Source organism: Gossypium hirsutum, chromosome A05 (assembly GCF_007990345.1).
Source record: "Gossypium hirsutum isolate 1008001.06 chromosome A05, Gossypium_hirsutum_v2.1, whole genome shotgun sequence".
Classification (NCBI taxonomy): Eukaryota; Viridiplantae; Streptophyta; class Magnoliopsida; order Malvales; family Malvaceae; genus Gossypium; species Gossypium hirsutum.
In genome coordinates, this window is record NC_053428.1 from 41,720,722 (window position 1) to 41,748,369 (window position 27,648).

A 27,648-nucleotide genomic window follows, 5' to 3' on the forward strand; every position below is an offset into this window, starting at 1 on the left:
AGTTTCTGCGGCTACATCGCTTATTTCTTATTGGTATTTTATGTATGATGGACTTTGGGATTGTTTGGTTTTTAATTTGGGATTTTAAACTGTTGATTATGGATTTATAAACTCAACGCAACAAAGTATGGTTTTCCTATAACAAACTAAGATTTTTCATAAATGAAACAGTTTTAAAAAATTATTTGGGTTTCAAAAGCTTCCGCGTAAAAGAAATGTTTTAAATCAAATCAATTAGAACACAGTTTTCCCAAATTAGGTAAAAGTTAATAATTGGAACGATTTGAAGGTCAATGCATTTTCAAAAACACTCTTACGTGACATTACCAGATTCGGCCATAATGTCTAGGCCGGGTTTAGGGTGTTACATTGGTACTAGGAGTTTGGTGCCTTTTCCTCTTAGATGAACCGAAATTGGGTACAAATGGATGTTTATGCTAAAAGAATGATTTGATAGCACTATTGTTCGCTAAAAGGATCAACTTGTTGCACGAGATTATTCTCCAAAAATTGGATTTGACTATCAATAAACCTTTAGTCATATTGTTAAGCAAGTAATAATTCATGTTTTGCTCTCATTAGCATTGGCCAATAATTGGGTTATTCGTCAAGTTGACATTAACAATACGTTTCTTATTGGGAACTTATTTGAATAAGTTTATATAAATCAACCCATTAGTTTCAAAAAGTTGGTGCTTAAGGTAACAAGTTTGTGTTGTTACATAAGTCTCTTCATGGTCTCAAGCAAGCACCTCGTGCTTGGTCGGTAAGCTTTGAAGTTACTTTTCTTCTACATTTGGGTTTGTATCTTCGCAATCTAATTCTTCATTGTTTATTGAAATTTGGGATGATACTTTTAAAGTGTATTTGATGATATATGTTGATGAATTATTGTGACTGGTGCTAAATCTACAGTCGTTGATGATGTTATAACTACCCTTTATGCACAATTTGCTCTTAAGGATCTTGGCTGACTCATTTATTTCTTAGTGTTGGATATTTTATGAAGGAAATATTGAGACAGAAGAAAAAAAGAATAAAAATTTTGATGAAGAATCAGTTTGTTAGCTATTGTTTCATTAAAAACTTCTTATAATGTTTATCGGAATAATAAAGCTTAAATAAGCTAATAATGATAAAATAATTACAACATGGCTTAATCTAGTGGCTAGATTCATATAACTTTTTTTTATTAGCTAATTTCAGTCTAATCAGGTACCACAATGTCTAATCAAAAAATTATTATTGTTTCAGTACAAGTTGGCAAGTTGGCAACTTGCAGAGTGAACAGCTCACAAGCAAGCTCTCAAGTTTGGTGAGTTCATAATTCTGGTGAGCTCACAATTTGTAGTTCGCATGGATGGTCATTTCATAACACTCCTCCTTGACCTCCATGCTTCAAACTCCAATATCATAATGCAACTTTTCAAACCTCATCTTCTCAAGAGGTTTTGATAAAATATCAGCCAATTGATCTTGTGAACTGCAGTGAACTAATGTTACTTCATTGACTTGCGGCACTTCTCTCACAAGTGATACTTGATTATCACACTTAATCTTTGTTGTTTCTTCTTGCTTCAAATTTAAATTATTCAGAAATTTTCTCAACCAAATAGCTTGATTTACAGCAACTATAGTTGCAACATATGTAGCTTTTACAATTGATTGTGCCACTGTTTCTTGCTTTTTCGAGTTCCAACAGAACACACTTGAACCTAAAGTAAAGAAATAACCTGAGTTACTTTTCATGTCTTTAGTAGATCTAACCCAATCACTGTTTGAATTACCAAGTAGCTTGACCTTTTCAGTTCTCATAAACTTCACTCCATTATCTAGAGTTTCTCTTATGTATCGTAGAACTATTTTTTCTTCTTTGTAGTGGTTCACATTGCGGCAATGCATGTTCCTTGACAACAGACTTACAACAAATATTATGTCAGGTCTGGATGCTATCAAGTAAAGCAGACATCCCACCAAGCTTCTGTAGCTTTGTTTCGTCAACCTTTTCAACACCTTCATTGTTGTTGACCTTATCACCTTGAGCGATGGGAGTGCTCGCAAGTTTACAATCCTCTATACTATATCTTCGTAGGATTTTTATTGTGAACCCCTTCTGGTTTATGAAGATTGCATCATGAGCTTGGTTCACATCCAAACTGAGGAAGTATATCATTTCACCTAAGTCTGACATTTCAAACTTGTCTTGCATCTGATCCTTGAATACAATCACCAATTTGTTGTTGTTGCCAATCGCAAGTAAATCATCAACATATAATGAAATAATGAGAAGTATTTTATTACCAGTTTTCTTTACATATAAAGTGGGCTCGTTGATGCTTTTTTCAAAACTCATTTCTATTAGGTGACTTCAATTATTTCATACTATGCTCTTGTGCTTGCTTCGAACCATACATCGCTTTGTGCAATTTGTACACCTTAACCTCACATCCAAGTATTGAGAACCCTTGTGGTTATTTGACATAAATTTCTTCCTCAAAAATCTATTTAGGAAGGTTGACTTTACATCTATTTGATGTATCCTTCAGCCCTTTGGAGCAGCAAGAGTCAGTAGCAGCCTTATGGTGTCTAACCTTACAACAGGAGAAAAGGTTTTAGTGAAGTCCATTCCATATTACTGGTTAAACCCTTTCAAAACCAACCTCGCTTTATATCTGTTGACTGATCCATCATGATTCATCTTGGTCCTGAACACCCATTTAACATAAATTACTTTCTTGTGAACTAGTCAACCTACCAACTCCCATATCTTATTTTTTTTGATCATGGTGATTTCATCATTCATAGCTGATAGCCATTTAACTTCTTGAGCAGTTTATTCAAAAGTGACTGGTTTTAACTTCGCCATATTATACTATTGATGGATTTTAGTGATAAACCTAATTCCTTATACCGATTGTTCATCAACTGCATTATTTTTAGTTTGGTTCCCAGTGGCTCGCAGATCAGGTTTTGGACTCATTTGTTCATACATCTCATTCTTTATTGTAGTCCAATTCCAGATTTTTCTTTCATCAAACTTCACATCTCTACTTATGATCACTTTCTTAGTGAAAGGATTATGATTTTGTATCCTTTCTTAACACTGAAATATCCAACAAATATCCCTAGCTGCGATTTACTGTCTAGCTTTCTTCTTTTCTTTATAGGAATATGAACAAAACAAGTGCAACAAAATACTTTTAAATGTGAAACAGAAGGTTTAAAACCATACAAGGCCTTGAATGGTGTCTTCCCTTCAACATTTTTAGTAGGTAGCTATTTAGCAGGTAAACAACAGTGTTTACTGCTTTTGTCCAGAAATCATTTGGCAGTTTACTTTCAAACAAAAAGCAGCGAGCCATGTTCATCATAGTTCTATTTTTTTTCTTTCACTTACACCATTCTGTTGTGGAGTGTACACATTGCTTAGTTGATGACGGATACCAACTTTTTCGCAGAATATTTTAAATTTTTCTGAGGTGTATTCTGCTCAATTGTCTGATCTTACCATTTTGAGCTTGCAGTCACTTTGGTTCTCAACCATGGCTTTAAACTTGAAGAAGATTTCAAACACCGCGAATTTGTTTTCCATGAAGTACACCAAATAGAACTTTGTACTATCATCTATAAACAACACAAAGTACTTGCTTCCATTTAGAAAACTTGTTTTCATGGGTCTACAAATGCTAGTATGTACTAAGTACAATTTTTCAGTGAAAATGAAGACCTCGCCTGTTTTCCAAGCTGGCACACCTTGCATATATCTTCATGTTCAACCATATTTGATAAATTTTCAATGAAGTTATTCTTGGACATTTGACTTAAGGATTTATAATCAACATATCCCATTATTTTATTCCACAAATTTGTTACATCCAGTGAGCTGGTATATGCTATTGAAGTTGCTAAGTTCTAGTTGATAACAAAACTATTGTCTGCCATCTTTGTTGATATGAGCTTGCATCCACTTGGATTAAAAACTAAACATTTATTGTCCTTGAATGACCGAATAGTTTTTCTCGAGCAGCTTTCCTACACTTAGCAGATTTTGGTCTATGTTAAGAACTAAAAGAACATATGTGACAAGTTTAGTACCTGATGGAGTTTTGATCAAAGCATCTTCTTTTCCAATTGCTTCAACATACTGGTCATTTCCAACTTTCACCTTAGAATGGAACCTTTTGTCAACATTCTTGAAGATGCTCACATCTACTGTCATATGACTCGTACAATCACTATCTATGAGCCAATTATTTCTTACTTTGCTGGAGAGTTCGCATGGTGTGGTAAGCTGGGCTTCATAAGAAACTGTGAACATCAATTCTTCTACTTTTGATATCTATGCCTCAACATTTCGTTGTTGATTATGCCCTTTATTTTTGCATACTTTCTTTACATGGCCAAACTATTTGCAATTTTTACATTGAGTGTTAAGCCTAAGCCAGCAGAACTTCTCAAGATGCTCTAACTTTTTGCAATATGAGCACAGTGGATATTTTTTCTTTCCACCTTCTTTCTTTGACTTCTCCTTCTTATTTGACTAATTCTTTTTTCTTTCTAACTTGAGGAGCTTGCAGTATCTGTCCCTGGCTTGAAAAGCTCCTTCAACATGTCCTTCTTCTCTGCTTGCCCTTCTTTGTTCTAGAGCATATAGAGTATTGATTCGCTTTGAGAGTGAGATGGTTGATAGATCCCTTGAATCTTCTAGTGAGGATATCTTTGATTCGTATCTCTTAAGAAGTGTGGTAATCACCTTCTCAACTACTTGACTATCTGTAAACTGGTCACCTAGCAATCTTATTTGGTTCACCATTACCATGATTTGATATAAATATTACTTCACAATCTCAACTTCCTTCATCTTGAGGTTTTTGAAATCTTGTCTAAGATTGATCATCTACTGTTGCCTTATTTTTTGTGATTCCTAGAACTCCTCCTTAAGCTTATCCTAAGCTTTTTTGGGTGTTTCACAGGATATCATTCTTGTAAAGATCACATCTAAATTACTATTTTGTAGGCAATACATCGTATTTTGTTTTTTTTTGGCATATTCCTCACTGGGTTGCTTCATTTGAGTGAGTGTGGGACTTGGCCTACACATTGGTGGTTCTATTTCAGCATTTACAATCTCCCAAAGATCAAAGGCTTGAAGATAGGTTTTCATTTTTACTACCTAAATGGGGTAGTTTTCTCCTATAAAAATAGGAGGTGGTGGTGTAAAGTTTGTTGAAGACATTTTTATGAGAAAAGGCCCTCAAAGATAAGTGGCTCTGATATCAATTGTTGGATATTTAATGAATGAAAGATTGAAATAGAAGCAAAATAGATTAAAAAAATTGAAGAAGAATCAACTTGTTAGTTATTGTTTCATTAAAAACTGATTACAATGTTTACAGGAATAAGAAAGCTTAAATAAGCTAATAATAATAAAATAATTACAACTTGGCTTAATCTAGTGACTAGATTTATATAACTTTCTTTTTCATTGGTTGATTTTAGTCTAATTAGCTACCACAATGTCTAATAATTAGTATTGTTTCAATGAAAGTTGGCAAGTTAGCAACTTGTAGAGAGAAGAGCTCGTAGGTTAGCTCTCAAGTTTTGTAAGCTCGTTGTCTTGGTGGGCTCACATTTTTTGGTGAGATCACAGGTTTGGTGAGCTTGTAATTCATAATAATGTAACACCCTAAAATTAGGCCTAGGAGTTTCGGGGTATTTTAAGGATTTTAGCTTTAGAGTGCTTAGGAATTTCATAAGCATGGTAATCGAAATTATTCTCGTCTATGGCTTTTAGAAAATTAAAATAATTTTTGAAAATAAGGTTGAATAGATCTTTAATTTTAAAATAAGGGTTGATTTGTAAAATGGTCTAAATTATGAGTTTTTAAAATGTAATTAAAACTAAAATTTAATTTTCACCCTATTTCCCCCTTTATATTCACAAAACCCACATTAGTTTTCTCCATCTTTTTGTTTGGCCGTCCCTTGTATCTCCCAAGCTTTTCTCATTCAATTTTGATTCCCAAACTCAATTTCTTAGATTTCTATCATTCCCCAAGCGATAAATCTCAATAGAATTGTAAGAAAAACAACAAAAAAACACCATAGATTTCTCCATTATCAAGTTTGTGGGTTTTATGAATTTGCAACTAAATGTCTATTTTTCTTCCACCAAAGGTAGCCATTCGTCTTCTTATTAGTTTTTAATGTTATCTAGTCTTTAAAATTGAGTTTTTAGTTATTGAATCACATGTTTTAAATAAAAGTCAAAAATTGGGTTGTTAATGGTGAATTTTAGGATTTTGGGTAAAAACGTGGTTTCAAAGTGTTTTCCAATTAGTTTTGACATGATTAGAAGGTTTCTAAACTTATTTTAAAGCTTCGTTAAATATTTCTAACGTTTTAATGAATTTTCTTTAAAATTGCCATGAACTCAAAAATTTTGATACCATGAATTGAGTAGTTTTGTGTAGTTTAAAGGTTGAGAATCTGTTATAGGTGAATAATTAGACGAACAGAATCAGTTTTAGATGAAATTATTAAGCATAGATCATGATATTTGGAATTTAAGTTTGTTATGTTGAAAGTTTCGATTACTTGAGAACTTAGCCTAGGCTTATGTTTTTGATTTCTTGAGTTGAGTACTTAGCTAATTTTTGAATGTTTTGTTGTGTGATTTTTTGTGTTAAAGCTTTGGATTCATTGAGTCCATCTACAAGTTAAGAAAAAGGCTAGTTTGGGCTTTCGGCATTTTGACGAAAGCGTAATTGGTGAGTGTTTGGAATTGCTACTTGTAGACATGATTCATAGTGTTAATTAGGAGCTTAGGAATAGCCTAAACCCCTATCCTAAGTTCTAAGTGTAAGTTTTCTATTCCCCTTACTTTATTTGGCAATTATTTGATTATGTGAATAATTGTGGATTGATTATTATGATACGATATTGTGATATGATACATGTGTTATGACTATTGTGAATTGTGATGTGTTGTGGGCATGATATACATGCCAAATGACAGTGGTAATGATATGTTAATAGTGCAAATATGTAGCGAAAGCGAGTGAGATTTCGATAAGTATATATGTGTTGAACTGTGGAATGTGATATTATTATGACTAATAATATGTGAGAATGTCTGTATGTGATATATGATGTACTGATTTTAATGCACACATATGTGATGGCTTAATGAGAATTATTGTGGCACCTAAAGTGTAATTAAATATGAATCAGATAAGCATGCATTGTGTACAAGTTTTGATGTGAATTGATGAATATGAATAGAGATGATGTGCATTAAATCAGTAATTAAAAATGTGTAATTGTGGATATTTTGGCCTTGTGATCTCTTGAAACCGTTGGATATAGTTGGCATGACATAGGATTATTAGTACTCACCTATATGTATATGTGATTTAAGTGCTGAGGCCTTGGGACATGTTTAGAGAGATAAGACAATGTGAGCTAATCTCCATTCAACATGACATGTTTGGTGTGTTAGAGAGTGTTAGCTTTATGCTTCATTTTTGGGACATGTTTGACTTATGAGTCTATGTGGTGTGTTGGAGATCCGTGTATCTGATGAGTGGTGATAGTGCCCACTTTTATATTTCATAGCCTCAAGTGTCAAATTATCGTTTAAATGTGATCTTATATATTATGATAATACGATGTGAGATGGATGCATAAACATGTGAATAATATGCTAAATGAGTTGATTTAAGTTTCATGAAAATGTTAGTATGTTCTCATAGTAAATTGCGTATGTAATTGTGGCTTGTGTCATTTTCATTTAACTTATGAGTGCATGTGAATATATAAGCTAAACTTGTGAGTTATTAAAGCATGCATACATTGTATAGTGTTGATGAATTGTTCTTAAATGAATTATATATATAAGTGAGTTAAGTTTAATTGCATGTAAGAGTGTATGCTAGTTTTATGATTTAATAAAACGTGAATATGTTATTTTGACTTGGTTAGAATATGGTTGTGAATGTGTTGTAGTATGCTCTTGTTTAACCTTTAATATTGTATATACTCTGTGGTTACTCTGACATTCATTGAGCTTGTTTAAGTTCACCCACTCTCTTTAACCATTGCAAATATTTAGTGTTTGCGGTGTGAGCAGTGTGGGGATACCAAGTGATCCAAGTTAAGCTTTAATATTTGTGTAGGTGGTATTAATATTATTCTTTGAACTATGGGGATAAGGCAATGTGGTTAGACTTTAATCGATTATTATTGCGGTCTTCATGATATTTTATGGGTTTAGTTTTTTAGCACTTTTGATGGATGTTACAATTATTTCATTGGTATTGTTTTGGTTTGAATATTTGCCATGTTGAAGTGCCATGAACTATATGAATAGTCAAAGGATGTTGAATAATGTGGTAGACTTTTACCTAATTGTTGCCATGATAGTTTGGGTGTTTACATGATTTATTGCTCTTAGGATTCATGGATATCGAGTTTTGTATACTGATTGCTTGTTTGGACATATTTGCAATGTTTTGAACTGCCATTATAGTTATTTTGATGATTGTTTGATGAAGTAATAAATTCATGTTAATTAGTTATTATTTAGAATGGATTAAATGCCTTTAAATGTTGCATTTTTGCTATTTGGAACTGAGGTATTGATATTCGGGTTTTAAAAATGGTACTTCTTTGATTTTTTAAAGTGCAGGAAGTCAGTAACTTAATTTGGTATCGATACCATATCACGAGTATCGATACTCAGGGTAAAATAATTGATACATTACTAAAGGTACCAATAAATTCTAAGGTTTGATTTTTAGACGAGAAACAAAATGCTATTTTGGTATCGACTTTCCAAATAGTATCGATACCCTTTGAGAGAAATATCGATACCTTTGATTCAATATCAATACCTATGTGAATAATTTAAAATTTCTATTTAGTGGTCTATAAGCATGTTTAACTCTCGTTTTAAGTTCACTTGATGAATGTTTATAATGTTTAATGACGATTGGAATGCGTTCACTTGATATTTGGGCTTGACGACCAGCATGGGTATAGGGTAGTTCACATGGATGGTCATTTCGCAACATTTAGGAATGGATGTTAAACAAGTTGAAGGTGGGTTGATATTAAGTTAAAAGAGCATATTATAGAACTTCTTCAGAAAACTCAAATGCTAAAGGCTGCATCCACACCAATGCTTACATCTCCATTACTCACATCTTGTTATGGTGACCCTTTTCCTAATACTTCATTGTATCACCAAGTTATTAGTTCTCCAAAAAACTCATCTTACATGGCCTGATATTAACTATAGTGTTAATAAGGCTAGTCAATTTATGCAAACTTTGTTAGACACTCATTGGAAAGCCATTAAGTGCATTCTTCATTATCTTAAAGGTACTATGCACCATAGGTTGTTTTTCAAGATTGGTCAAGATTTTCTGTTTACGAGATAGTTCGATTTTCACTAGGGTAGTAGCAAAGATTATCGACATTCCACTACCGGATATTGTTTTTTCTCAGGCTTTAATCCTATCTCTTTGAGCTCTAAGAAACAATATGTTGTTTCTTATTCACCAGCCAAGGAAAAGTATCAAAGCCTTGCTAATGCATTGTGTGAAGTTGTAACAACCTATTGTTCAGTGGTGTCAGAAATAGTAGTTTTGGGACCACAAAATCGACGAGTAAGTTCATAAAATTAGTATTTAAATTATGCAAGTCAATAATAATTTTTATATTGAATTTTGATTTGATGGATTTTAATTAATTGGATTAATGGTTAGTATAAGTGGTTTAGTCCAAAGGTCAAGTGGTTTTGTAAATGAGGTATTAGGACCCCATTTCAGTAATTTAAGGCTGTAAAGATTTTAGTAAATATTTACAGAGTTGTATTATATGTGAATTGAGGTTTGGTCCGGTAATTTTGACGATTGGTTGCTTAATTAAGGTAAAAGTTAATCACTATAGATATAAAATTGTAAATGGGCCAAAATGGTGATTAAACCATGGTCAAAAAGTCTAAGCGGTGGTGGATATGATTAAACCAGTAGCTTTTGGGCTATTTTCTTATTAAGTCTTTATTAGTTTAGGTTTAAATTAAAATTAAGCTTGTTTAGTTAAAATTTTAAAACAATTGAAGGACCAATTGTGCAATGAAACCTTCCTTAGATGGTAATTATATGATATTTATAAATATTGGACACTTATAGACATGAATTAGTCATTTTATAATTTAGATTAAAAGGTTAAATTAGTAAATTACAAAATTAAATAAAAAATAAAAGATAAAAAAGGTTAAAATACATCATCTTTGTGAATCTTCTGGGAAAAAAATCCCTAAACACCATTGTTAAGGCTTGGGAAGCTTCAACCAAGCTTGTCTTTCAATTTGGTAAGCCAATATTAACCGGTTTTTGAGATCGTTGCAACTAGGTCCAGCTAACTCGTCTCTCTATTTTCAAAACGATTAAAGATTATGGATTATGTCATTGATGAGTTTTGGATATTCTTAAAGTTTTATGGTAAATTATTAAGTTGGTTGTTAAATAGGACTATTTTATAAAGTAATTTTTGGTAATTTTAATGTTTTAGGACTAAAATGCTAAAGTGATAAAATTACAAGGACTTGATATGAAAAATAGTAAATATGGGCTGTAATAGGGTCCCGAACAATTCGGCTAAGTTTGAATTTGGTTGAAAGCGGTTAAATTGCAAGTTTGGACTTAGGGATTAAATGTATAAAAGGTAAAATATTGGAGAAATTTTGTAAAAATGTATAAAAGGACTTAATTGCATAAAATTAGTTAATTATGTTGCTACAAGTTGATAATTAAATAGAATTATTATTTTAGATCAAGAAATAAATAGATCAGACTCGAATCGCGGAAAGGTTAAAGTAACGGATTGATCGTTGTCTTGATTTCGACTTCGTTTTTTTATCAGGTAAGTTCATTTAATATGATATCAATTATATTTCTAATTGTTTATGAATGTTAGAGCTTAAATGATATAAAATTACTAATATGAAATTGATTTGTTGATAAAATTGGAATTGTAAAAAGTTACGAAAATGATAATTCCTGATATCAATGGAGATAGGTTGCATTCATACTTAAGACCATAGCGAGGCTATGACAACTATGCAGACATAATACCATGGTTGGACCATGGCAGTGTATATATGTAAGACCATAGTTGGGTTATGGCATATTGATGATAAGACTGTAGCTGACTATAGCATTCTAATGATAAGACTATAGCGGGGCTATGTCATACTGATGATAAGAACATAGCTGGGCTCTGGCATTCTAATGATAAGGCCATAACCGGGTTATGGCATTATGAACGTAAGACCATGGTAGGGCCATGGCAATGCACATGTAAGACTATAGTTGGACTATGGCACAATATGAATAGTGTATCGGGATTTTAATCATCTTTCCAGTATGCGTCGGATGGAAATACATGAGGATCTAAATGTGACGTGCGAAACGATAAGCGGTTCGTAATAGTATATGTGTAAATGTAGTAAATGTTGTATTATCATTATATGTTAAAGAGATTACGCATTGTGATGGTAAGAAATGTGAATGTATTGAAATGTGGAAAATTAATTTGAACTAATATTTGAGCATTACTCACCTGTTGTGAGCTATGATTAACAAGAGTTCTGATAATAACCTTGTTGACAGGAACTCTATTAATTTATCTTGTTATTTAAATTATTATATTTAATTAAGTTTTATCGTTTAACTAACGAACTTACTAAGCTTTATGAAAGCTTACTTGTGTCCTTGTCTATTCTTTGTAGATCACGTTTTGTGGAAATCGAGAGATCGGATCAACTTGAAGAATTCACAATATCCGAGGATCTTTTGGTAGATTTTGAATTCAATTTGGTTTATGTGTCATGTAATAGGGGAAATTGGTTATGTTCTGTAATAGTTCCTAAATACTTATATTGTATAGTTGTGTGCATATGATGTTGTGGTTTGAATAACTTTGTTAGGTATGCATGTTTAATTCTAAGCTTAAGCATAATGGATGAATGTGATATAATAAGATTGGCTTGAGTTAAGTATGCCATTTTGAGATTCATTATAGGTCATTAGAAGCATGTTTGTAGTTTCTATATGTAGTTAAGGAAATGAATTGTGTAAGTGTTGAATTGTGGTGCCATTGATGACACATTGGTTAGGCTTTAGGTTGATTGTCTTGGCATGCTTTGAGTGCCATTGAAATGCATTTTTTAGGTCTTATACTCATTTTTTGAAAGTTGGTTTAGGTACCAAAGCATTTGGATATGAAATGAGTAAGGTTTGGGCACACACAGCTTGAGATATGGGCTATCATACGGTCGTGTGTCATAGACCAACAACCCATACGGGTGTGTGCCTTGAACCTGTTAAGTGCAGATTTCACACAGGCTGACACACGACCTGCGACACGGCCGTGTGACCCAACATCAAATTGAACATGGTCTATCACACAGCCATGTGACCCCTATTTTGAAAATTTTTAGTTTTTCTCTGAACTTTTTAATTTGCTTCGAGTTGGTCCCTGATTGTTCTTAAACTATTTTTAGGGCTTTGAATGCTCGATTTAAGACCCATAAGAGTATGTTTTACTTCGATCTTAATTAATTATGAAATTTTGTTAATTAATATGGTAAACTTGATGCTATCTATTATTGATTATTTTGAATAGTACGATAATACTCTGTAACCCTAATCTGACGATGGAAACGATTATGGGTGTTACCAAAGTCATGTGGGTTAAATCATTATAGACTGAAATGGGTGTTTCTTTGCCACATACACTAATCACATGGTGTGATAATACTAGTGCTGTAGTGTTTGTAGCAAATCTAGTGCAATATGCTTGAATGAAGCATGTAAAGTTAGATCTCTACTTTGTACGAGAAAAAGGTTCCTAGTGGAATTGTTCAAGTAAATTATGTGCTTGTTGTTGATTAGATTGCATATATTTTTTGCTAAACTATTATGTGTCAATTGCAAGGGATGGGACTTGACTCCCATATAAAAATGTAAGGGATTTCTTAACGAGATTTTTATAGACTTAGGCTCTCCAACCTTAATAATTAACTTTTGGGGAGGTCTATATCACAAACCAATCGTAGTCACAATTTCTTTATTCATCTAAGACAACGACTTGGTGTTGTCAGCCCACATGATCTCTATGGCAACTCACAAAGGGCTTTAGAAGAATGAGAAGTAGGAAGAGTATCAAGAATATATATAATTAGCACGTGTGTATAACTAATTACTTAATGAGTTTAAATTTTTTGACCATTTTTGTATCAATACTCCTCTATTTAATGAATAAGTAGAATCATTCTCTTTCACTACTAATCTCTTGTTTCTATTCTTTGCATTTCTCTCATTATACAGATTTGTTACATGAGTGCTATAGACAAGAAAAAAGTGGATATGTGGGTTCCAATGCAGCGATGTGTCTAGCCTTCTTTTCCTTTTATTACACTTGGTGGCCGTTGTGACTGGAGAAGACCATCTTAGATGGGGTTGGCATTAGCAACAGTGTTATCATTTTTGGGTTTTTTTGTCATTTTTTTTGGCTTAAAAATCAATTTTTGGTTTCTTGATCAGTAACCTAAATAAAATAATGACGTGACAAATTGCGTATGTGTTAGCCTACATTTGTTCCACATCTAATCCTTTCAAATTTAAGGTAGGTAGAGGAAGGTAATATAATTAAAGTTTAAGTATATATTTTAAAAGTAGTGATATCATATTAAAAGATTTAATAAAGTACATGAGTCATTCATGCTATTATTCCATTATATTTAAGCATAAAAGTGACTTGAACAATGTACTAGGTTTTGGACTAGTTTTGGCCTTACTGGCTAGTGTTATGGACGGCAAAAAAAAATCTCATTTTCGACATGACCTGATTAGTTAGGGTTGGATTTTGTTTTTGGAAAATTAGGTTTAGGACGGGTTGGGTGAAACTAGAAAAATAGTCGGGTCAGGGTCGGAGCTGGGTTTGAGGTAAATCTACCCTGCCTCAAGATATTTATAAAAATACCCCTAAAATATAAACATATATTAACCTTTGTTTTCAATAAATAAAAATAAAAATATTAAGTTTTACGTTCAAACTAAAAAAAATCAATCTTCTTTGCTTCAAAATAAAAAATAAAATAATTAAATTAAATTCAAGGTGGGTTGGGACGGAATCAAGTCTTCTATTAAATTTTGAGCTCGGGACGAATATTTTTTAAGAGTCAGGGTCAGGATATCGATCAAACTCTCGTTTCCATCCCTAGTCGATGCACATCATTCCAATGGAAAACTAGAACATTCAATTCTATGTTCCACACTGATGAACATTTTAGTTTGCACTAGTCACGTTGACTTGTTTCACTTAATTCTGATTGTATTGACAAAAACATTGTGCATTAACTGACACAGTAAAATGTTAAAAAAATGTGAAATTATTTTTTATTGTTTATAATGATAAATAATAAAAAATTTAATTATTAAAGTTTATTACTTTAAATTTTAAATTAAAAATTAATAAATAAAAAAGAAGTAATAAATGAAACGAAAAAATAGGGCAATAATCCTAATAGCTTCACGAACACACCTTGTATATAGTTTTATGAAACTTCTATCATATATGTTTAGTATGGGATAGTTTGTTGTAGATAATCTTTTATTATTATTATTTTTTAACGTATGAGATGACTTTTTCCCGTTTATTTTGAATTTTTCAAATAATGGTTTTTTACTTGGAGTTTATCAATAATTTAATGATAATTATATATAATTTATTTATTCTCTTTCATTTTATATTTGTAAATAAATTTGTATGTATATATTAAATATTTTTATAAAATATTGATAAATTCAAATCAATATGCTAAAATAGATTGATACCAACACGAACAAATTTCGATAGAAAAGTAATGCTCTTATCGTTATGAAATGATTTCCGACTCTACATAAAAATTATAAATTATATATCACCAATAACACAATTTATAAAATTTTTAAGTTCGGAAATCGCTCAAAAAAAGTAAAGAATTACAAGACTTAAGCTTCTGATTCAAAAGTCAAATTTAGCTATAATAAATACATAACTCTACTGACTACTCCTAGCTTTACCTAATGATTTAAAAAACTAGAGAATTTAGAAATATCACCAAAAAAAAAAAGAAAAAAGAGAGAAAGTCTTTTGGTATGTTATAGAAAAGAGAGAAAGTCTTTTGGTATGTTATAGACAAAATAAAAAAATAAACTAGGCTAGTTAAACCAATAGTCCAACCATTCCAAACTAACATCTACAAGCCCACTGATCATTTAAAAATAATAAATTCAATCAAACCACAAATGACCTTGTGACTTTAGGCTTGATCAAAATTATACAAAAAAAAACACATTTTAAAAGAAGTATTTTTTATGGAAAACTCTCTGAAAGTGGTTGACGGTGACGGTGACGGTGATTTGCGGTTATCTGAAGATCGCAACACTAAGAAAGTAAGTTTTAAAGATGGTTTTGACGGGGTTTCTGTAAATATGGCTGTGGGCTCTGATCCACCCTCGAATATGATAACGTCATGGAAAGACAAACTCTTTGGGGCTAGTCAAGAATTTGTGGGGTTTGATGGACCATTGATGGAATCCTGACAATTGACTTTTCCGACCGAGTCGAAGAAATCTTATACAAAGAGATGGAGACGACAGTAGTATTGAAACTACTAGGCCAAAATATCAGCTATGGTGTTCTGTTTAATCGGATTAGCAATCTTTGGAAGCCTATACAACCATTTCAATTAATAGATATTGAGAATGGGTATTTTTTTAGCTAAATTTCAGAACAAGGAGGATTATGGCAAAGTTTTAACACAGGGACCATGGATAATTTTTGGGCAATATTTGACCGTTCAGCCATGGACAAAAGACTTTTCTCCTCTTCAACCATACCCAAGTGTGGTTATGGCTTGGATTAGGCTCCTGGGCTACGGGGATTTATGTACAAAACGGAGATTCTCGAGGCAATTGGAAGCACAATTGGTAAGGTTACTAAGATTGATTTTAAGACCGACAATAGAACTGGGGGCAGATTCGCCAGGATGGCTGTGTTCATCAACCTGGATAAGCCTCTCATCTCTTAGATTTGTGTTAATGGCGAAATTCAACGGGTGGAATATGAAGCCTTGCCAACGGTTTGTTTTACTTGTGGAAATATGGGCATGTGATGGAGTTGTGCTCTTTGTCGAAAGAAAAGTCGGGCAAAGATGATGAAAAGGTGGTGGCCGACGGTGGTTCAAGCAAAAATAAGGGCGAACTTGGGAAGGAGTCTGAACCAACTTTCGAACCTTGGATGTTGGTAGAGTGTAGATCCAACGATGATCGAGGGATTCTCGAGAATCTAGTGGTAAGGTTGTTGGAAAAGGAAGATTAGGCTCCAGATTTGATGTCCTTAATGACGAGGGCAAGATGGCTGGTGGTGAAGAAGGGATGACAAAGGAAGATTTAGGGGGATTGAATCTTCATGCGGTGGAAATTAATTTGATTACCCTTGATTCTAAGGAAGAAGACACCTTTAAATCTTTGACTAACCCACATAACAAATCTGTTAAAAATTTGGGCCTTGATTCGGAAGCCCAAAAGAAGACTACCAATTTAGATGTTGTGCGTATTGGGGGAGAAGTCCAATCGGGCCAAGGAGTTGACAGAATAAGGCTGAAAAGTTTGGGGAAAAAGAGTTTGAATGATAATGGGTCGAATAGGTTTTTGCTTGGGCCGCTTTCTAAGGAAAACCCAAATGGATTTTGTTTGCAGGCTTATCCAACTGAAGCAAATCAATATGCTTCCGGTGCACCTATGATTTTGGGGGTCACGGGCAGTCACGCTAATGGGTCGGTAGGGAAACAAGATAGGCCTACGTTTCTTTCTAAGCCTCTTAGTGATCAGCAGATTTCTCCTGCATCGTCCAATGCCGAAAATCCCCAAGTTCTTTCTAATTTTAATTTAAATTCAACTAACCTTGAATTTGGGACTATTTTGTCAGATATAGGTAATTTTGGGAACAATTTTGAATCCAAATTGCAAGCCAGCAATTCAGATGACATTAAGGCACATTTCAACCTGGCTTTTGAAGATCCAATAGAGGTTGAGGTCCAATTGACTGATAGTATTTTAGATCGCTAGAAGTACTCTATTGTCACTTTTAAAAATTTTCCTAATTCCCCTGATCAGTCTAAAGGTCGTTCTATTGAGTCTATAAGTGCAGGTAATACAGGAAATAAGGACCGAAAAAGTAATGAGAAATTTGGCATTACTAAAGGAGGACGCAAGAATAGTAATGTATTAAGGGGATGATGGAGTCGATTCAAAACTTCTGCAAATTCACAGGTTTCTTTAGTTAATTCTATAAAAGAAGTGGTGAAGCTTATATCCTCTGATCTATCGAATGAAGTTGAAATGGAAGTGCTTGTTGAATTTGACCCTAGTGGATTGAACGATTCTCGAAAGTAATGGTATGATTTTACTATTATTTTTATTAATTATGAATCTCTCGATTTTTTCTTGAAATTGTCAAGGATGCGCCAATGCCAGATTTCCTCACATTTTTCGTGAATATAATATGGAGCATGGACCAGGCATTATTTGCTTGTTGGAAACTAGAGTTAGTGGGTCCAAAGCTGGTAAAATTATTACACATTTGGGATTTCAGTTCTAGCACCGTGTGAAGGCTATTGGTTATGCTGGGGGCATTTGGATTGGCTGGAATAATTATGTTAGAGTTGAGATTATATGAAATAAGCCCTAATTTATTCTTATTCGGGTTTGGCCTAATTCTTCGCCAAATCTGATTTTGATTGGTTTTGTTTATGGGAGTCCAAATCGCCAGAAGCGAAAAGAACTTTGGTATGATCTGAAAGCTACCATTCTTGTTGGGTAAACTCTTTGGATGGCGATCGGTGATTTTAATGCTATTCTATCCTCAAATGAGAAAACAGGTGGCCTTTCAGCTGGTAAAAGATGCCTTCACTTTGGTAATTTTGTGGATTTGGTTAACCTTCATGATTTGGGGTTTAGGGGACATCCTTTTACTCGGCACAGGGGCAATCTGTTTGAAAGATTAGATTGTGCGTCAGGAAATAAGGCTTGGGTTAATTATTTTCCAAATAGTTTAATTACTCATCTTCTGATGATTAAAGGTAGGTTTGGATGGGCAGTGCATTTATCTGTGGTTAGTGTAAAAATAGCGATAAGGGTGAGATTAGATACTGTAGCGATACTGTAGCGTGAGATAAAAAGTAAACTAAACGTACCGCACCGTACCCAATCGCCCATCCAAACCCATCCTAAGTCCGATCACAGACCTCTTCTCTTCAACATCAATCTGATTTTTTCCTTGCATAAGGGAAGACCGTTTCGGTTCTTAGCAGGTTGGGTTGAGCATCCTGATTTTGATAATCTCATGAGAAAATAGTGAGACTTTTAAAGGAACATGTCCGTTTCTTTAGATAAGTTCACTGAAAATCTCAAAGAGTGGAATAAGACCACTTACGGCTATACTACTACCCGTAAGAGAAACCTGATCCATAAGTTGTCGACTGTTCAGAGGAAGATAGATCTCTTAGGTGCTAATCATTTGGCTCCGGTTGAAATGGAGATAAAACGTGAGTTGGAAAATGTGTTACATCATGAGGAGCTTCTCTGGAAGCAAAAGACTCAATGCGATTAGTTACATCTGGGGGATAGGAACACTAAGTTTTTTTCATGCTCGCACTTTGCAGCGACGAAAAAAACTGTATTTCTGCCATCCGTAACTCCCTTGGTGATTGGTTGTTTGATTCTGAGGCCATCGAATTGGAAGCTTCTAATTTTTTCCAAAAATTATACGGGAAGATCCTGGCCTCATGAGATCTTTGACTCCTAGCAGGTTTCCCCAACTTGTTTCTACCGATATTGACTTTTTAGAAAAAGTAGTCACTGATGATGAAATTAAGAGAGCTATGTTTGACATGGCTCCCTTAAAAGCTCCGGGTAATGGCGACTTTCATGCCATCTTCTTCTAGAAGCAGTGGGATACAGTAGGTCCAGCTGTTTGTAATTGGGTGAAAATGGTCTTCAATGGAGGAGATATTGATTTTGGATTTTGGACTTAATAATACATTGATTGTTCTTATTCCTAAGATTCAGAATCTTAAGGAGTTTGCTCAGTTTCGCCCTATAAGCCTTTGCTCCATCCTTTATGAGTTGGTGATGAAGGTAATAGCTAACCGCTTTAAAATTATATTCCCAAAAATTATTGCGCAAGAACAGGCGGGATTTATTGTCTGACGTAATATCACCGACAATATTGTCATTGCGCAAGAGGTGATCCATTCTATGAAGAGTTGTAAGAGTAGGAAGTGAATAGTGATAAAAATTGATTTGGAAAAAGCCTATGCCCGAATGCGATAGGATTTTATTGATGCTTCTTTTTAAGCAGCATGTATCCCTAATTATCTCAGAAATGTTATTGTTTCTGCCATTTCTAACTCTTCCATGCAGGTTTTGTGGAATGGAGTCCCAATGGCTAAATTTAGACCTGTTAGAGGAATTAAGCAAGGTTGTCCTCTTTCTCCCTACCTTTTTATACTCTGTATGGAATGGTTAGGGCATTCTATTTAGTTCAGCTTTGTCCAAAGGGATTTGGAAACCCATACGGTTATCTGGCTCAAGGCCAGCTCTTCGTACTCTTTTTCGCCGATGATCTTGTGATTTTTTGTACAGCTACGAAGCTTCAAAACTGGGATGCTCGTCAACTTTCTTTTACTTGTCGGGTCGCTCTTGCACAGTCAGTTCTTCTAGTCATCCCCAGTTATTTCATGCAATCCATGATGATTCCTAGGAATATCTGCGACGAGATTGAGTGTCTGGTGAGGCAATTCATTTGGGGGACCTTTGATGGTAAGAAAAAGATGTCGTTAGTTGGTTGAGACTCTATCTGTCAACCCAAGTGGTGTAGAAGTCTTGGCATGAGACAGTTACGGGATTAGAACATCGCTTTCTTGCTGAAACTTGGCTATAAATTGGCTTCAGTTGATGAACCTCTTTGGGTTCGTGTTCTCAGATCTCTTTAGGTTCGTGTTCTCAGATCTAAGTATGAGATGAATGATCTTTACTAGTTGGTATAGGGAAGGTGAAGAGTTCTTTTCTTTGGAAGTCGTTTTCAAAAGTATGGACCCTTTTACACGATAATCTGATATGGTCTATTGGTGATGGTAATAAAATTTACTATTGGAAAGACCAGTGGATTCCTAGTGTTGGACCTTTGATTAATTATTTACCTAAGGAGATTATTTCCCATATTATGGGAATTCCCCCTCCTCATCCAACTGAAGGACCGAATAGTTTGTCTTGGCATCATACTTCAATTAGAGCTTTCTCTGTTAAAAGCGCATACAAGGTGATAAAGATGAATTATGAAAAAGAGCGTGGAAAATTTTGGGTCCGCAAAGAGTTCGTTTCTTTTTTTAGACAGTGCTTAAGCAGAGATTTCTCACCAATGTGGAAAGAGTGAGGCGTAGCTTAGCTGTTGATTCCTCATGTTCGATATGTGGACATGCCTCTGAGGACATTTTGCACATTATTCGAGATTGTATTGTGGCCAAGGAAGTCTGGAAACATGTTGTTCCGAGAAACCATCAACATCATTTTTTCTCTAACCCTTTGCACGAATGGATTTCTTTCAATTTATAGGATACTTCGTTGCTTTATGGTGGGGAAATCAATTGGGCTTGCCTCTTCGGATTATTAGCTTGACAACTATAGAAGAATTGCAATCTTTTCATCTTTCAAAGGAAGTCATGAAGCTCTAATGAGATCATTAAAGTCTCCATGTGCTGGGATAAATATGCGACTCTGGATTCTAGAAATGGCTTGAGTAGTAATATTGTTTCATCCCATGAGGAGTCTACACCCAAAGATTGGATCTTTCTTAATACCGATGGTGCTGTAAACATTAGAAAGAGCAGTTGTTAGAGGAGTGGTACGGTATAATATTGGCAATTGGGTGATAGGTTATAATAGATTCCTAAGGAATTGTTCGATTTTTTATGCAAAACTCTAGGTCATTCTGGATGGTTTAAAGCTCATCAAACGTAGAGGTCATAGCAACGTGATTTTCATTTTGATAGTTTGAAAGTAGTCAAAGCTAATCATGAAAATGCCTTGAAGAGCTCAACCTCTGCTCTGATTAGGAAAATGATTTTGTCGCAAGAAAGTCACTGGATTCTAAGACACATTCCCAAGGAGGAGAATAAATGTGCAGACTATGTTGCTAAATTGGCTTTTGAAAGAGAGGAGGATTTACAATTGGTTGAGTTTCTCGAGATGAAGTGTTAGATTTCTTTAAGTCAGATAAAAAGAGGACTATTGGACCTCTTGAATATCCCATGTAATTTAACTTTGTTATGTTTCTTTTTTCAAAAAAAAAAACTATACACAAAAATGGATATTTAAATATAATTAATTATCTAATTAAATATAATTAATTATCTAATTATTTGAGTTATTTAAATTGTTTATTTAAATCTAACTATTAATTCAAGTAGACTAAAAACCTAGAATAACTCAATTATTTAATTTGAAAATTGTTTTTCAAATTGAGTCAGATTTTTCTCACTTGGATGTAGATGGAAGATCGAGTTTTTCTCCTTTCCATAAATTGTACAAGGTAGATTCAACTAATGTAAAACAAATTTAATTTTACATGTGTGATTATGAGTATATTAAAAATGTCAAATTATTTGTTTGATGTAAAAATTATCAACCATTAACTATTTAGAACAAATGAAATTCTCAACCAATATAAATATCTAATTGATTCCAAACTATAAATATCAAATTTATTTAGAACTTGTAAGAGCAATGAATGAACAATTCAACAATCAGTTTGTTTTTTTAGTAGAGTACATACATAGGAGAAACTACAGCATACAATCAAAATATTACAAAGCATAATGGACAAAAAAACAAACAAAATTGGAAAGAATCCGTATAACGAAAAATGGACAAAACTCGTACATGACATATGCACAATTACATAAGTAGGACTCAAACCCAAGTACTACTTCTACCTTAACCAACAATGCCAAGGTCTCATTGGCTCAACAATCAATTTGTTAGATATGAATCGACCATAGAATCATATAAATCTGTAAAACTAATTAATTTCACACCAACAATATATATTCTTCTAATCCACCAATCATATTTTATACCCTATTCAAGAAGATCACCTATGCTTGAGTTTCAAGTAAATTAAAATATTTAATTATTTGTTTGATGAAAACAAGTTCCCACTGTTGAATAAATTAAAAACTATATACTTTGTATTTCTTTGAAATTACATTTTTCTCTTGCAAGATGAGGATTTGATAAGCCTAAACATATCAAGATGTAGTAAGTCAGGGAATTCAGATCTACAAAGATAAAACCCTGTTAAAAGCTTCATTTTTCAATCAATTGAGAAGCATTTCTGTACATTGTTTCATGGAAAATCTCTTAAGCCCCTGTACTGTTCTCCATAAGCACCTTTTTTTTTTTTACCCATTTTTGCACCAACAATTGCGGAGAAGCAATTTTACTTCAAAATCAGACAATAGCCTATATTTATGAAACAGTAATCATGATAAAAACAAAAACAGTGAGGTGCTAAGAAGAGGCATTTCCTAACCGGACATAATAATGCAGTTTAATCAGTGGTCAAAGCAACTGACGAAGCTGCTGGTTTTCTTTCCGGAGAGACTTAACCTCTTCCATCAGCTCAGCTTGGTTCTGTAAAATGGAGCGCATCACACAAGACATCTCCATCTGTTTGGAGATTCCACAAATTAGAGCTGCAGTTATTTATGAGAAAGCCAAAGCAATACAAAAACAAGAGATCATAGGAAGATACCTCCTGCATGTGGAATTGTCTTAAGATTTCAATATGAAGGTTCCTCATATCTCCATGAATGGATTTCTGAAATGAATCAAGGGTTTCTTCAAGAGTACGTTGAAATAGCTGAAGAGTGAAGTTACTTCCTTGCTGGGGATCAGGTTGAGGAGCCTTGTGGAGTTGTGTTCCTCCCTGTTATAGTTGGAATCAATGAATCATCATGACCAAAGAAAACTATGGAATCGTAGAAGTTCATTAAAAAACATTCATCATGGTTGACTTCACCATTTCAATGTGTAAATGACAGTAGAATATTGAAAACAGTGAAACCATCCATGGTAACCTGACCAAGCAGGAGGATTCCTCAAGCAAGACCTCCACTCTTAAAAGCAAACTGACATATAAGAAATTAAGTATAAAAGCCAACAATAATATAACCAAACCAGGTTTCATACATTCATAGCTGGAAGAATTCCTGATTCTGCTCCAGTAAATGAATCAGACCTCAATAACAAGCTATTCAACAGCTCTTCTCTGGTTTCAGCTCCTGTTTTCTTTGTTTTGGGGGAAACCACCAATTGGGAAGTTCCGTCACTGAAGGCAGATGTAGTACTAATTCTCTCAGCATATGTTGAAAACCTTCGAGGCAGCCCTAAAGATGCTAGTTTTGGTGAGTCGAGGCTGCCTGCTCCAGTAATGCCTTTTGAACCAAGAGACAAAGCAGACAAGGAGCTGGCTAAATGTTCAGGAAATCCTAGTGACGTCTCCTGACTTGAAGAGACATCTTTTGTGCGCAAGTTTTCATAGCTTATGTCATTACTTGTTAATGAGCTAATACTTGTCTGACTGAGCATTGAAGATTGAGTTTGTCCAGAATAAGTAGAGCTTGTTGTCAGACCACCAGAAGCCTCCATCCCAAATCGAGATGGCAGATGACGGAGGTGAGCAAATTTATCAGATATCTTATCACCACCCCACGCTTCAGGAGGAGTAATGGAGGCCTCTTCACTCTTGGATGATGGTGTAGGCATAGATCGTAATGACGTCAAAGATCTTGTGTCATCCTGCACTAGTACGTGGTATAAAAAAATCTTTATGTGGGACAGAGACTGGATTAAGCATGAACAACAGATCTATGGCTAAAGAGCGTCCGATATAATAGTCTGAAATAAGTAACTGATTACAAATGAACATTGCAGAAACAAGAGCTCTCTGCGGTGAATAACTAGTCTGACATTTTGTTCAGTAGCAGAAATTCTGTTTCTTGGATCATAAACTAACTCTATTCAAAAGAAAAAAGGTCTCATATTTTAAATCTTAGAAATACTTAAAACATGCCAACCCAATTTGTTAGCAAGTATTTAGAAAACGTGTGAGCTATTTTACTCAATGAAATGCACACTCAAAATGCTCCAAACATACAAAACAATGCACAAATGGACAATTCACATTCTATGCAAAAATGAGGACTAAATAGTATAAGCACACTAACTTAGAACATTAGCATGAAGATTTTAGACTAATATCCTGTACACCAAAACCAAAATAAATAAGCCATGCAGCAATGTAATGCATGGCAGAAGATGAAAAAGCCAAAAACCTGTTGAGATATTGAACTGGACTTCCAATCAAATATTGGGTGATCACCAGCTCCATCATCAGCAAAAGCAAACCTCCTGCTAGAGGGAAACAGAAGGGAGGAGGGCCTCTTATCAGCGAGTAGATGCTCTTTTTTTGCACCCTCATGAATATCCCACAACTTATCGAGTGAGGATGTAATCAGTTGAACATCCACAACAGGGGAAAACACATCCATATCATCCTTGAGACTGTACTTAGAGTGAGGAGCATGTAATCTCGTCAGTGTTCCACCAGGCCACAGATGGCTTCTATGTGGTGTTTCCATGGAAGAAGACAGATTGCCTGTGCTTGACACTGATTCACTCCTACTTGTAAGAAAAGATACTTCTGCAGGGCATGATCGGCCACCAGAAATTGCTGTGGATACTGAAAGGCTCGATGATGTCACAGATGGAAGTGGGTCAGGCATAAGAACTGAATCCTCCACTGGACCCCCCAAGAGAGCAGTCTCAGCAGCACAAGTAGTCTCATTAACAATTACTGGTTTTGATCTTTGCCAGCATAAACTTGAAACAGCCTGATGGATTCTATAAACACTTAGGATTTAAAATGAATAAACAAATAAAGGTTCTTAACTTTCAAACTTATAACCTAAAGATAAGATTATCACTAGTATGTTAAATTTACACAGCACTCTTTAAAGTTGGAGCACGAACAAGCAAGCAGTGAAAACCTATTAGAAATCACTTGTTCCATCATAGAACACGATCCTTGATAGCAATACGATTCATTATTATACATCAAGCTTAAAGTTCTTATGAAAAATAGAAAGAAAGTAAAAACTACGGAAACTTATCATGTCTGGACCATATATTAAAAGGTGTGATACATAGAGGAAAAGAGAACTGACCTCAGAACTGCTATAAGCACGAAGGAAAGTAAAAGGCTGTAGTTTTCCCCGAAGATCATAGAACGCTACTCTACCATTATTGGTGCCAGCTGCCAGTGTCCAACCATCATCTCTAAATGCCAATGAAGTGAAAGGTGCCTCATGAGAAATGAAAGTAGAGGGTCTTCTAGACCCAGTATCATAGGTGTATAGCTTCTTATCCAACCCAACACTAGCAATTACCTGTCAAAATGGAAAAAGAAACTTGAAGCATCAGAACATTTAGCAAACTTTTGAAAGATGTCCTAACCATAAAAACAGCTCACTTCATTTTGAAATCCCAGAAGTCCCAACCTTTTCCTTTAATTAAGCCTGGAAAAAGGAGGAGAAGAGAATGAAAAAGAAATAGAGACCTTATCATTGGATGGTGAGAAGCTAATGCCAGTTGTGGGTGCAGAGTGCTGCTTCAACCAGGAAACCTGTAAAAGGCAAATGGATTAATTATGTATTTGAAACAGCAAGAATATTGAGATAGAGAGAGAAGAAGAAGAAAAAAAACCTTTGGGCTACGACCAGTGGTATCCCATAAATGGATAGATCCATCGTCACCAGCAGTCACCAAAATGTGTCGGCTGATCCGAGAATAATCAAGTACACTCAGTACCTGGTCTTAAATTCCATCTTAGGATTAACTTGCAAACAAGAATTAGAACTTAACATAAGCACTCAAGTGCAACAAAATAAACAACCTGTTCATTAGGATCTTTTAGTTCAGCAGCCCTTGCCCCAGAAGCAAGGTTATGAAGAATGAGATCCCCACTTTGGCTGATGGAGGCCAAGTGCTCATCTTTGCAATTGTACATAACACCTGTAATTGTGCTAGTATGACCCCTTAACCATTTGATGCAACGCTTCCTTTGCAAATCCCATATCCGTACAACTTGACCACTTCCCCCTGAACATATGTATCTGGACCCCTTGTTGATAAAGCTAACAGCTAAAATAGACTCCTGCAAAAACATGGGAAATTTTACTTGATAAATTAGAGTGTGAAGGCCCATAGCAGTAATTGTATCAAACATCCGTAGCCTTGGAAACTGATTAAGGACAGGGATTACCGACGAAGCAAGTTGTGGTCTCATTAATAAATACTCAATTTAGGATGCGAATAGTAAAAACTCGAGGGACTTAATTTTGCAAATGAGAGCACAAGATTTTTTTTCGTACATCTAAGTTGACAGCCAATAAACAAAGGATGCACATCTCATAGGTAACTTCTATTTCATCATGTACATATCTGCAGTTAAAAATCTTATTGCATCGAAAAATGTAGTTAGAGACATAACATAAATAAATTTGGAATTTACAAATGATCTCAATAAACATTATATCCAAGTCCAAAAATTTATACTGCAAACAATCTATCTATACGTACTACCACAATATTCTATATTTTTTTTCTTTAACAATGTACCAAACCTAAAGGAGGATTACCTCAATGTTATCTCCACAATCAGTCCCAGCAACCGGAACTGTCCACATCCTCTGCCCATTTTTCCGCCACAAAGATATCTTCTTATCTTCTCCGGCACTCGCTACCACTAAGTCTGCCATAACATCAACTCAGCTGGAATCAATTCAAACAAGTATATAAAGAAAAAAGAAAAAGAACTGAAATTCTCTGCATAATTGCTAATTTAATAAAGTTCTAATAAGTAAAAATATGAAGTGAAAAAAAATCACAGCAACCGAACAGATCGTAGCGAAAGAAATGGGAAGAAAAACAATGTTAATTGAATAGAAAAAGAAAAACAGAGCTTACTAGTGTGGTTCCACCTAACCGAATTGACAAAGCAACTCGGAGAAGGTGAGTAACTTAAAACGCAAGGATCGTTCGGTTCGAGCTTAATGTCGAAGATTTTCACGGTGTCGCCGCCGCTCGCCGCTAGTAACTCCAGCGACGGATCCGGTCGATTCATCATAATACTCTTATATATATATAAAGAAAGAGTTTCCTCCAGGAGAACTTTGTGGATGATTAAAAATTAAAGGGAAATGAGAAATTAGAATATTAAGAAAAATCAATTAAAAATGATTTGATTTTAATCAGAATTCGATGGTTAGAGAAAGTGTAAGTAAACCCTATGGAAAGCAAAAGGAGAGGAGAGGAGAAGAGAAGAGAAGGGACGAATTCTTTTTTTTAAATTGTAAAGGAGTAGCCTACCCATGGCCGAGCCTGGCGATTCTGGTTCAGTTCGAGTTAAATT

At 34.4% G+C, this 27,648-nt stretch overlaps 1 protein-coding gene across 1 annotated transcript; it reads right to left on the reverse strand.

The window, feature by feature from the left end:
- Positions 1-22,454: 22,454 nt before the first annotated feature.
- LOC107897311 (protein NEDD1) lies at positions 22,455-27,648 on the reverse strand. Its single transcript, XM_016822726.2, has 10 exons — positions 27,204-27,648; positions 26,876-26,988; positions 26,131-26,391; positions 25,941-26,045; positions 25,795-25,860; positions 25,403-25,624; positions 24,512-25,069; positions 23,367-23,975; positions 22,930-23,103; positions 22,455-22,844 (listed from the first exon to the last, which is right to left on the reverse strand). The coding sequence occupies exons 1-10, from the start codon at positions 27,361-27,363 to the stop codon at positions 22,737-22,739; spliced, it is 2,376 nt and encodes a 791-aa protein (XP_016678215.2). The 5' UTR covers positions 27,364-27,648; the 3' UTR covers positions 22,455-22,736.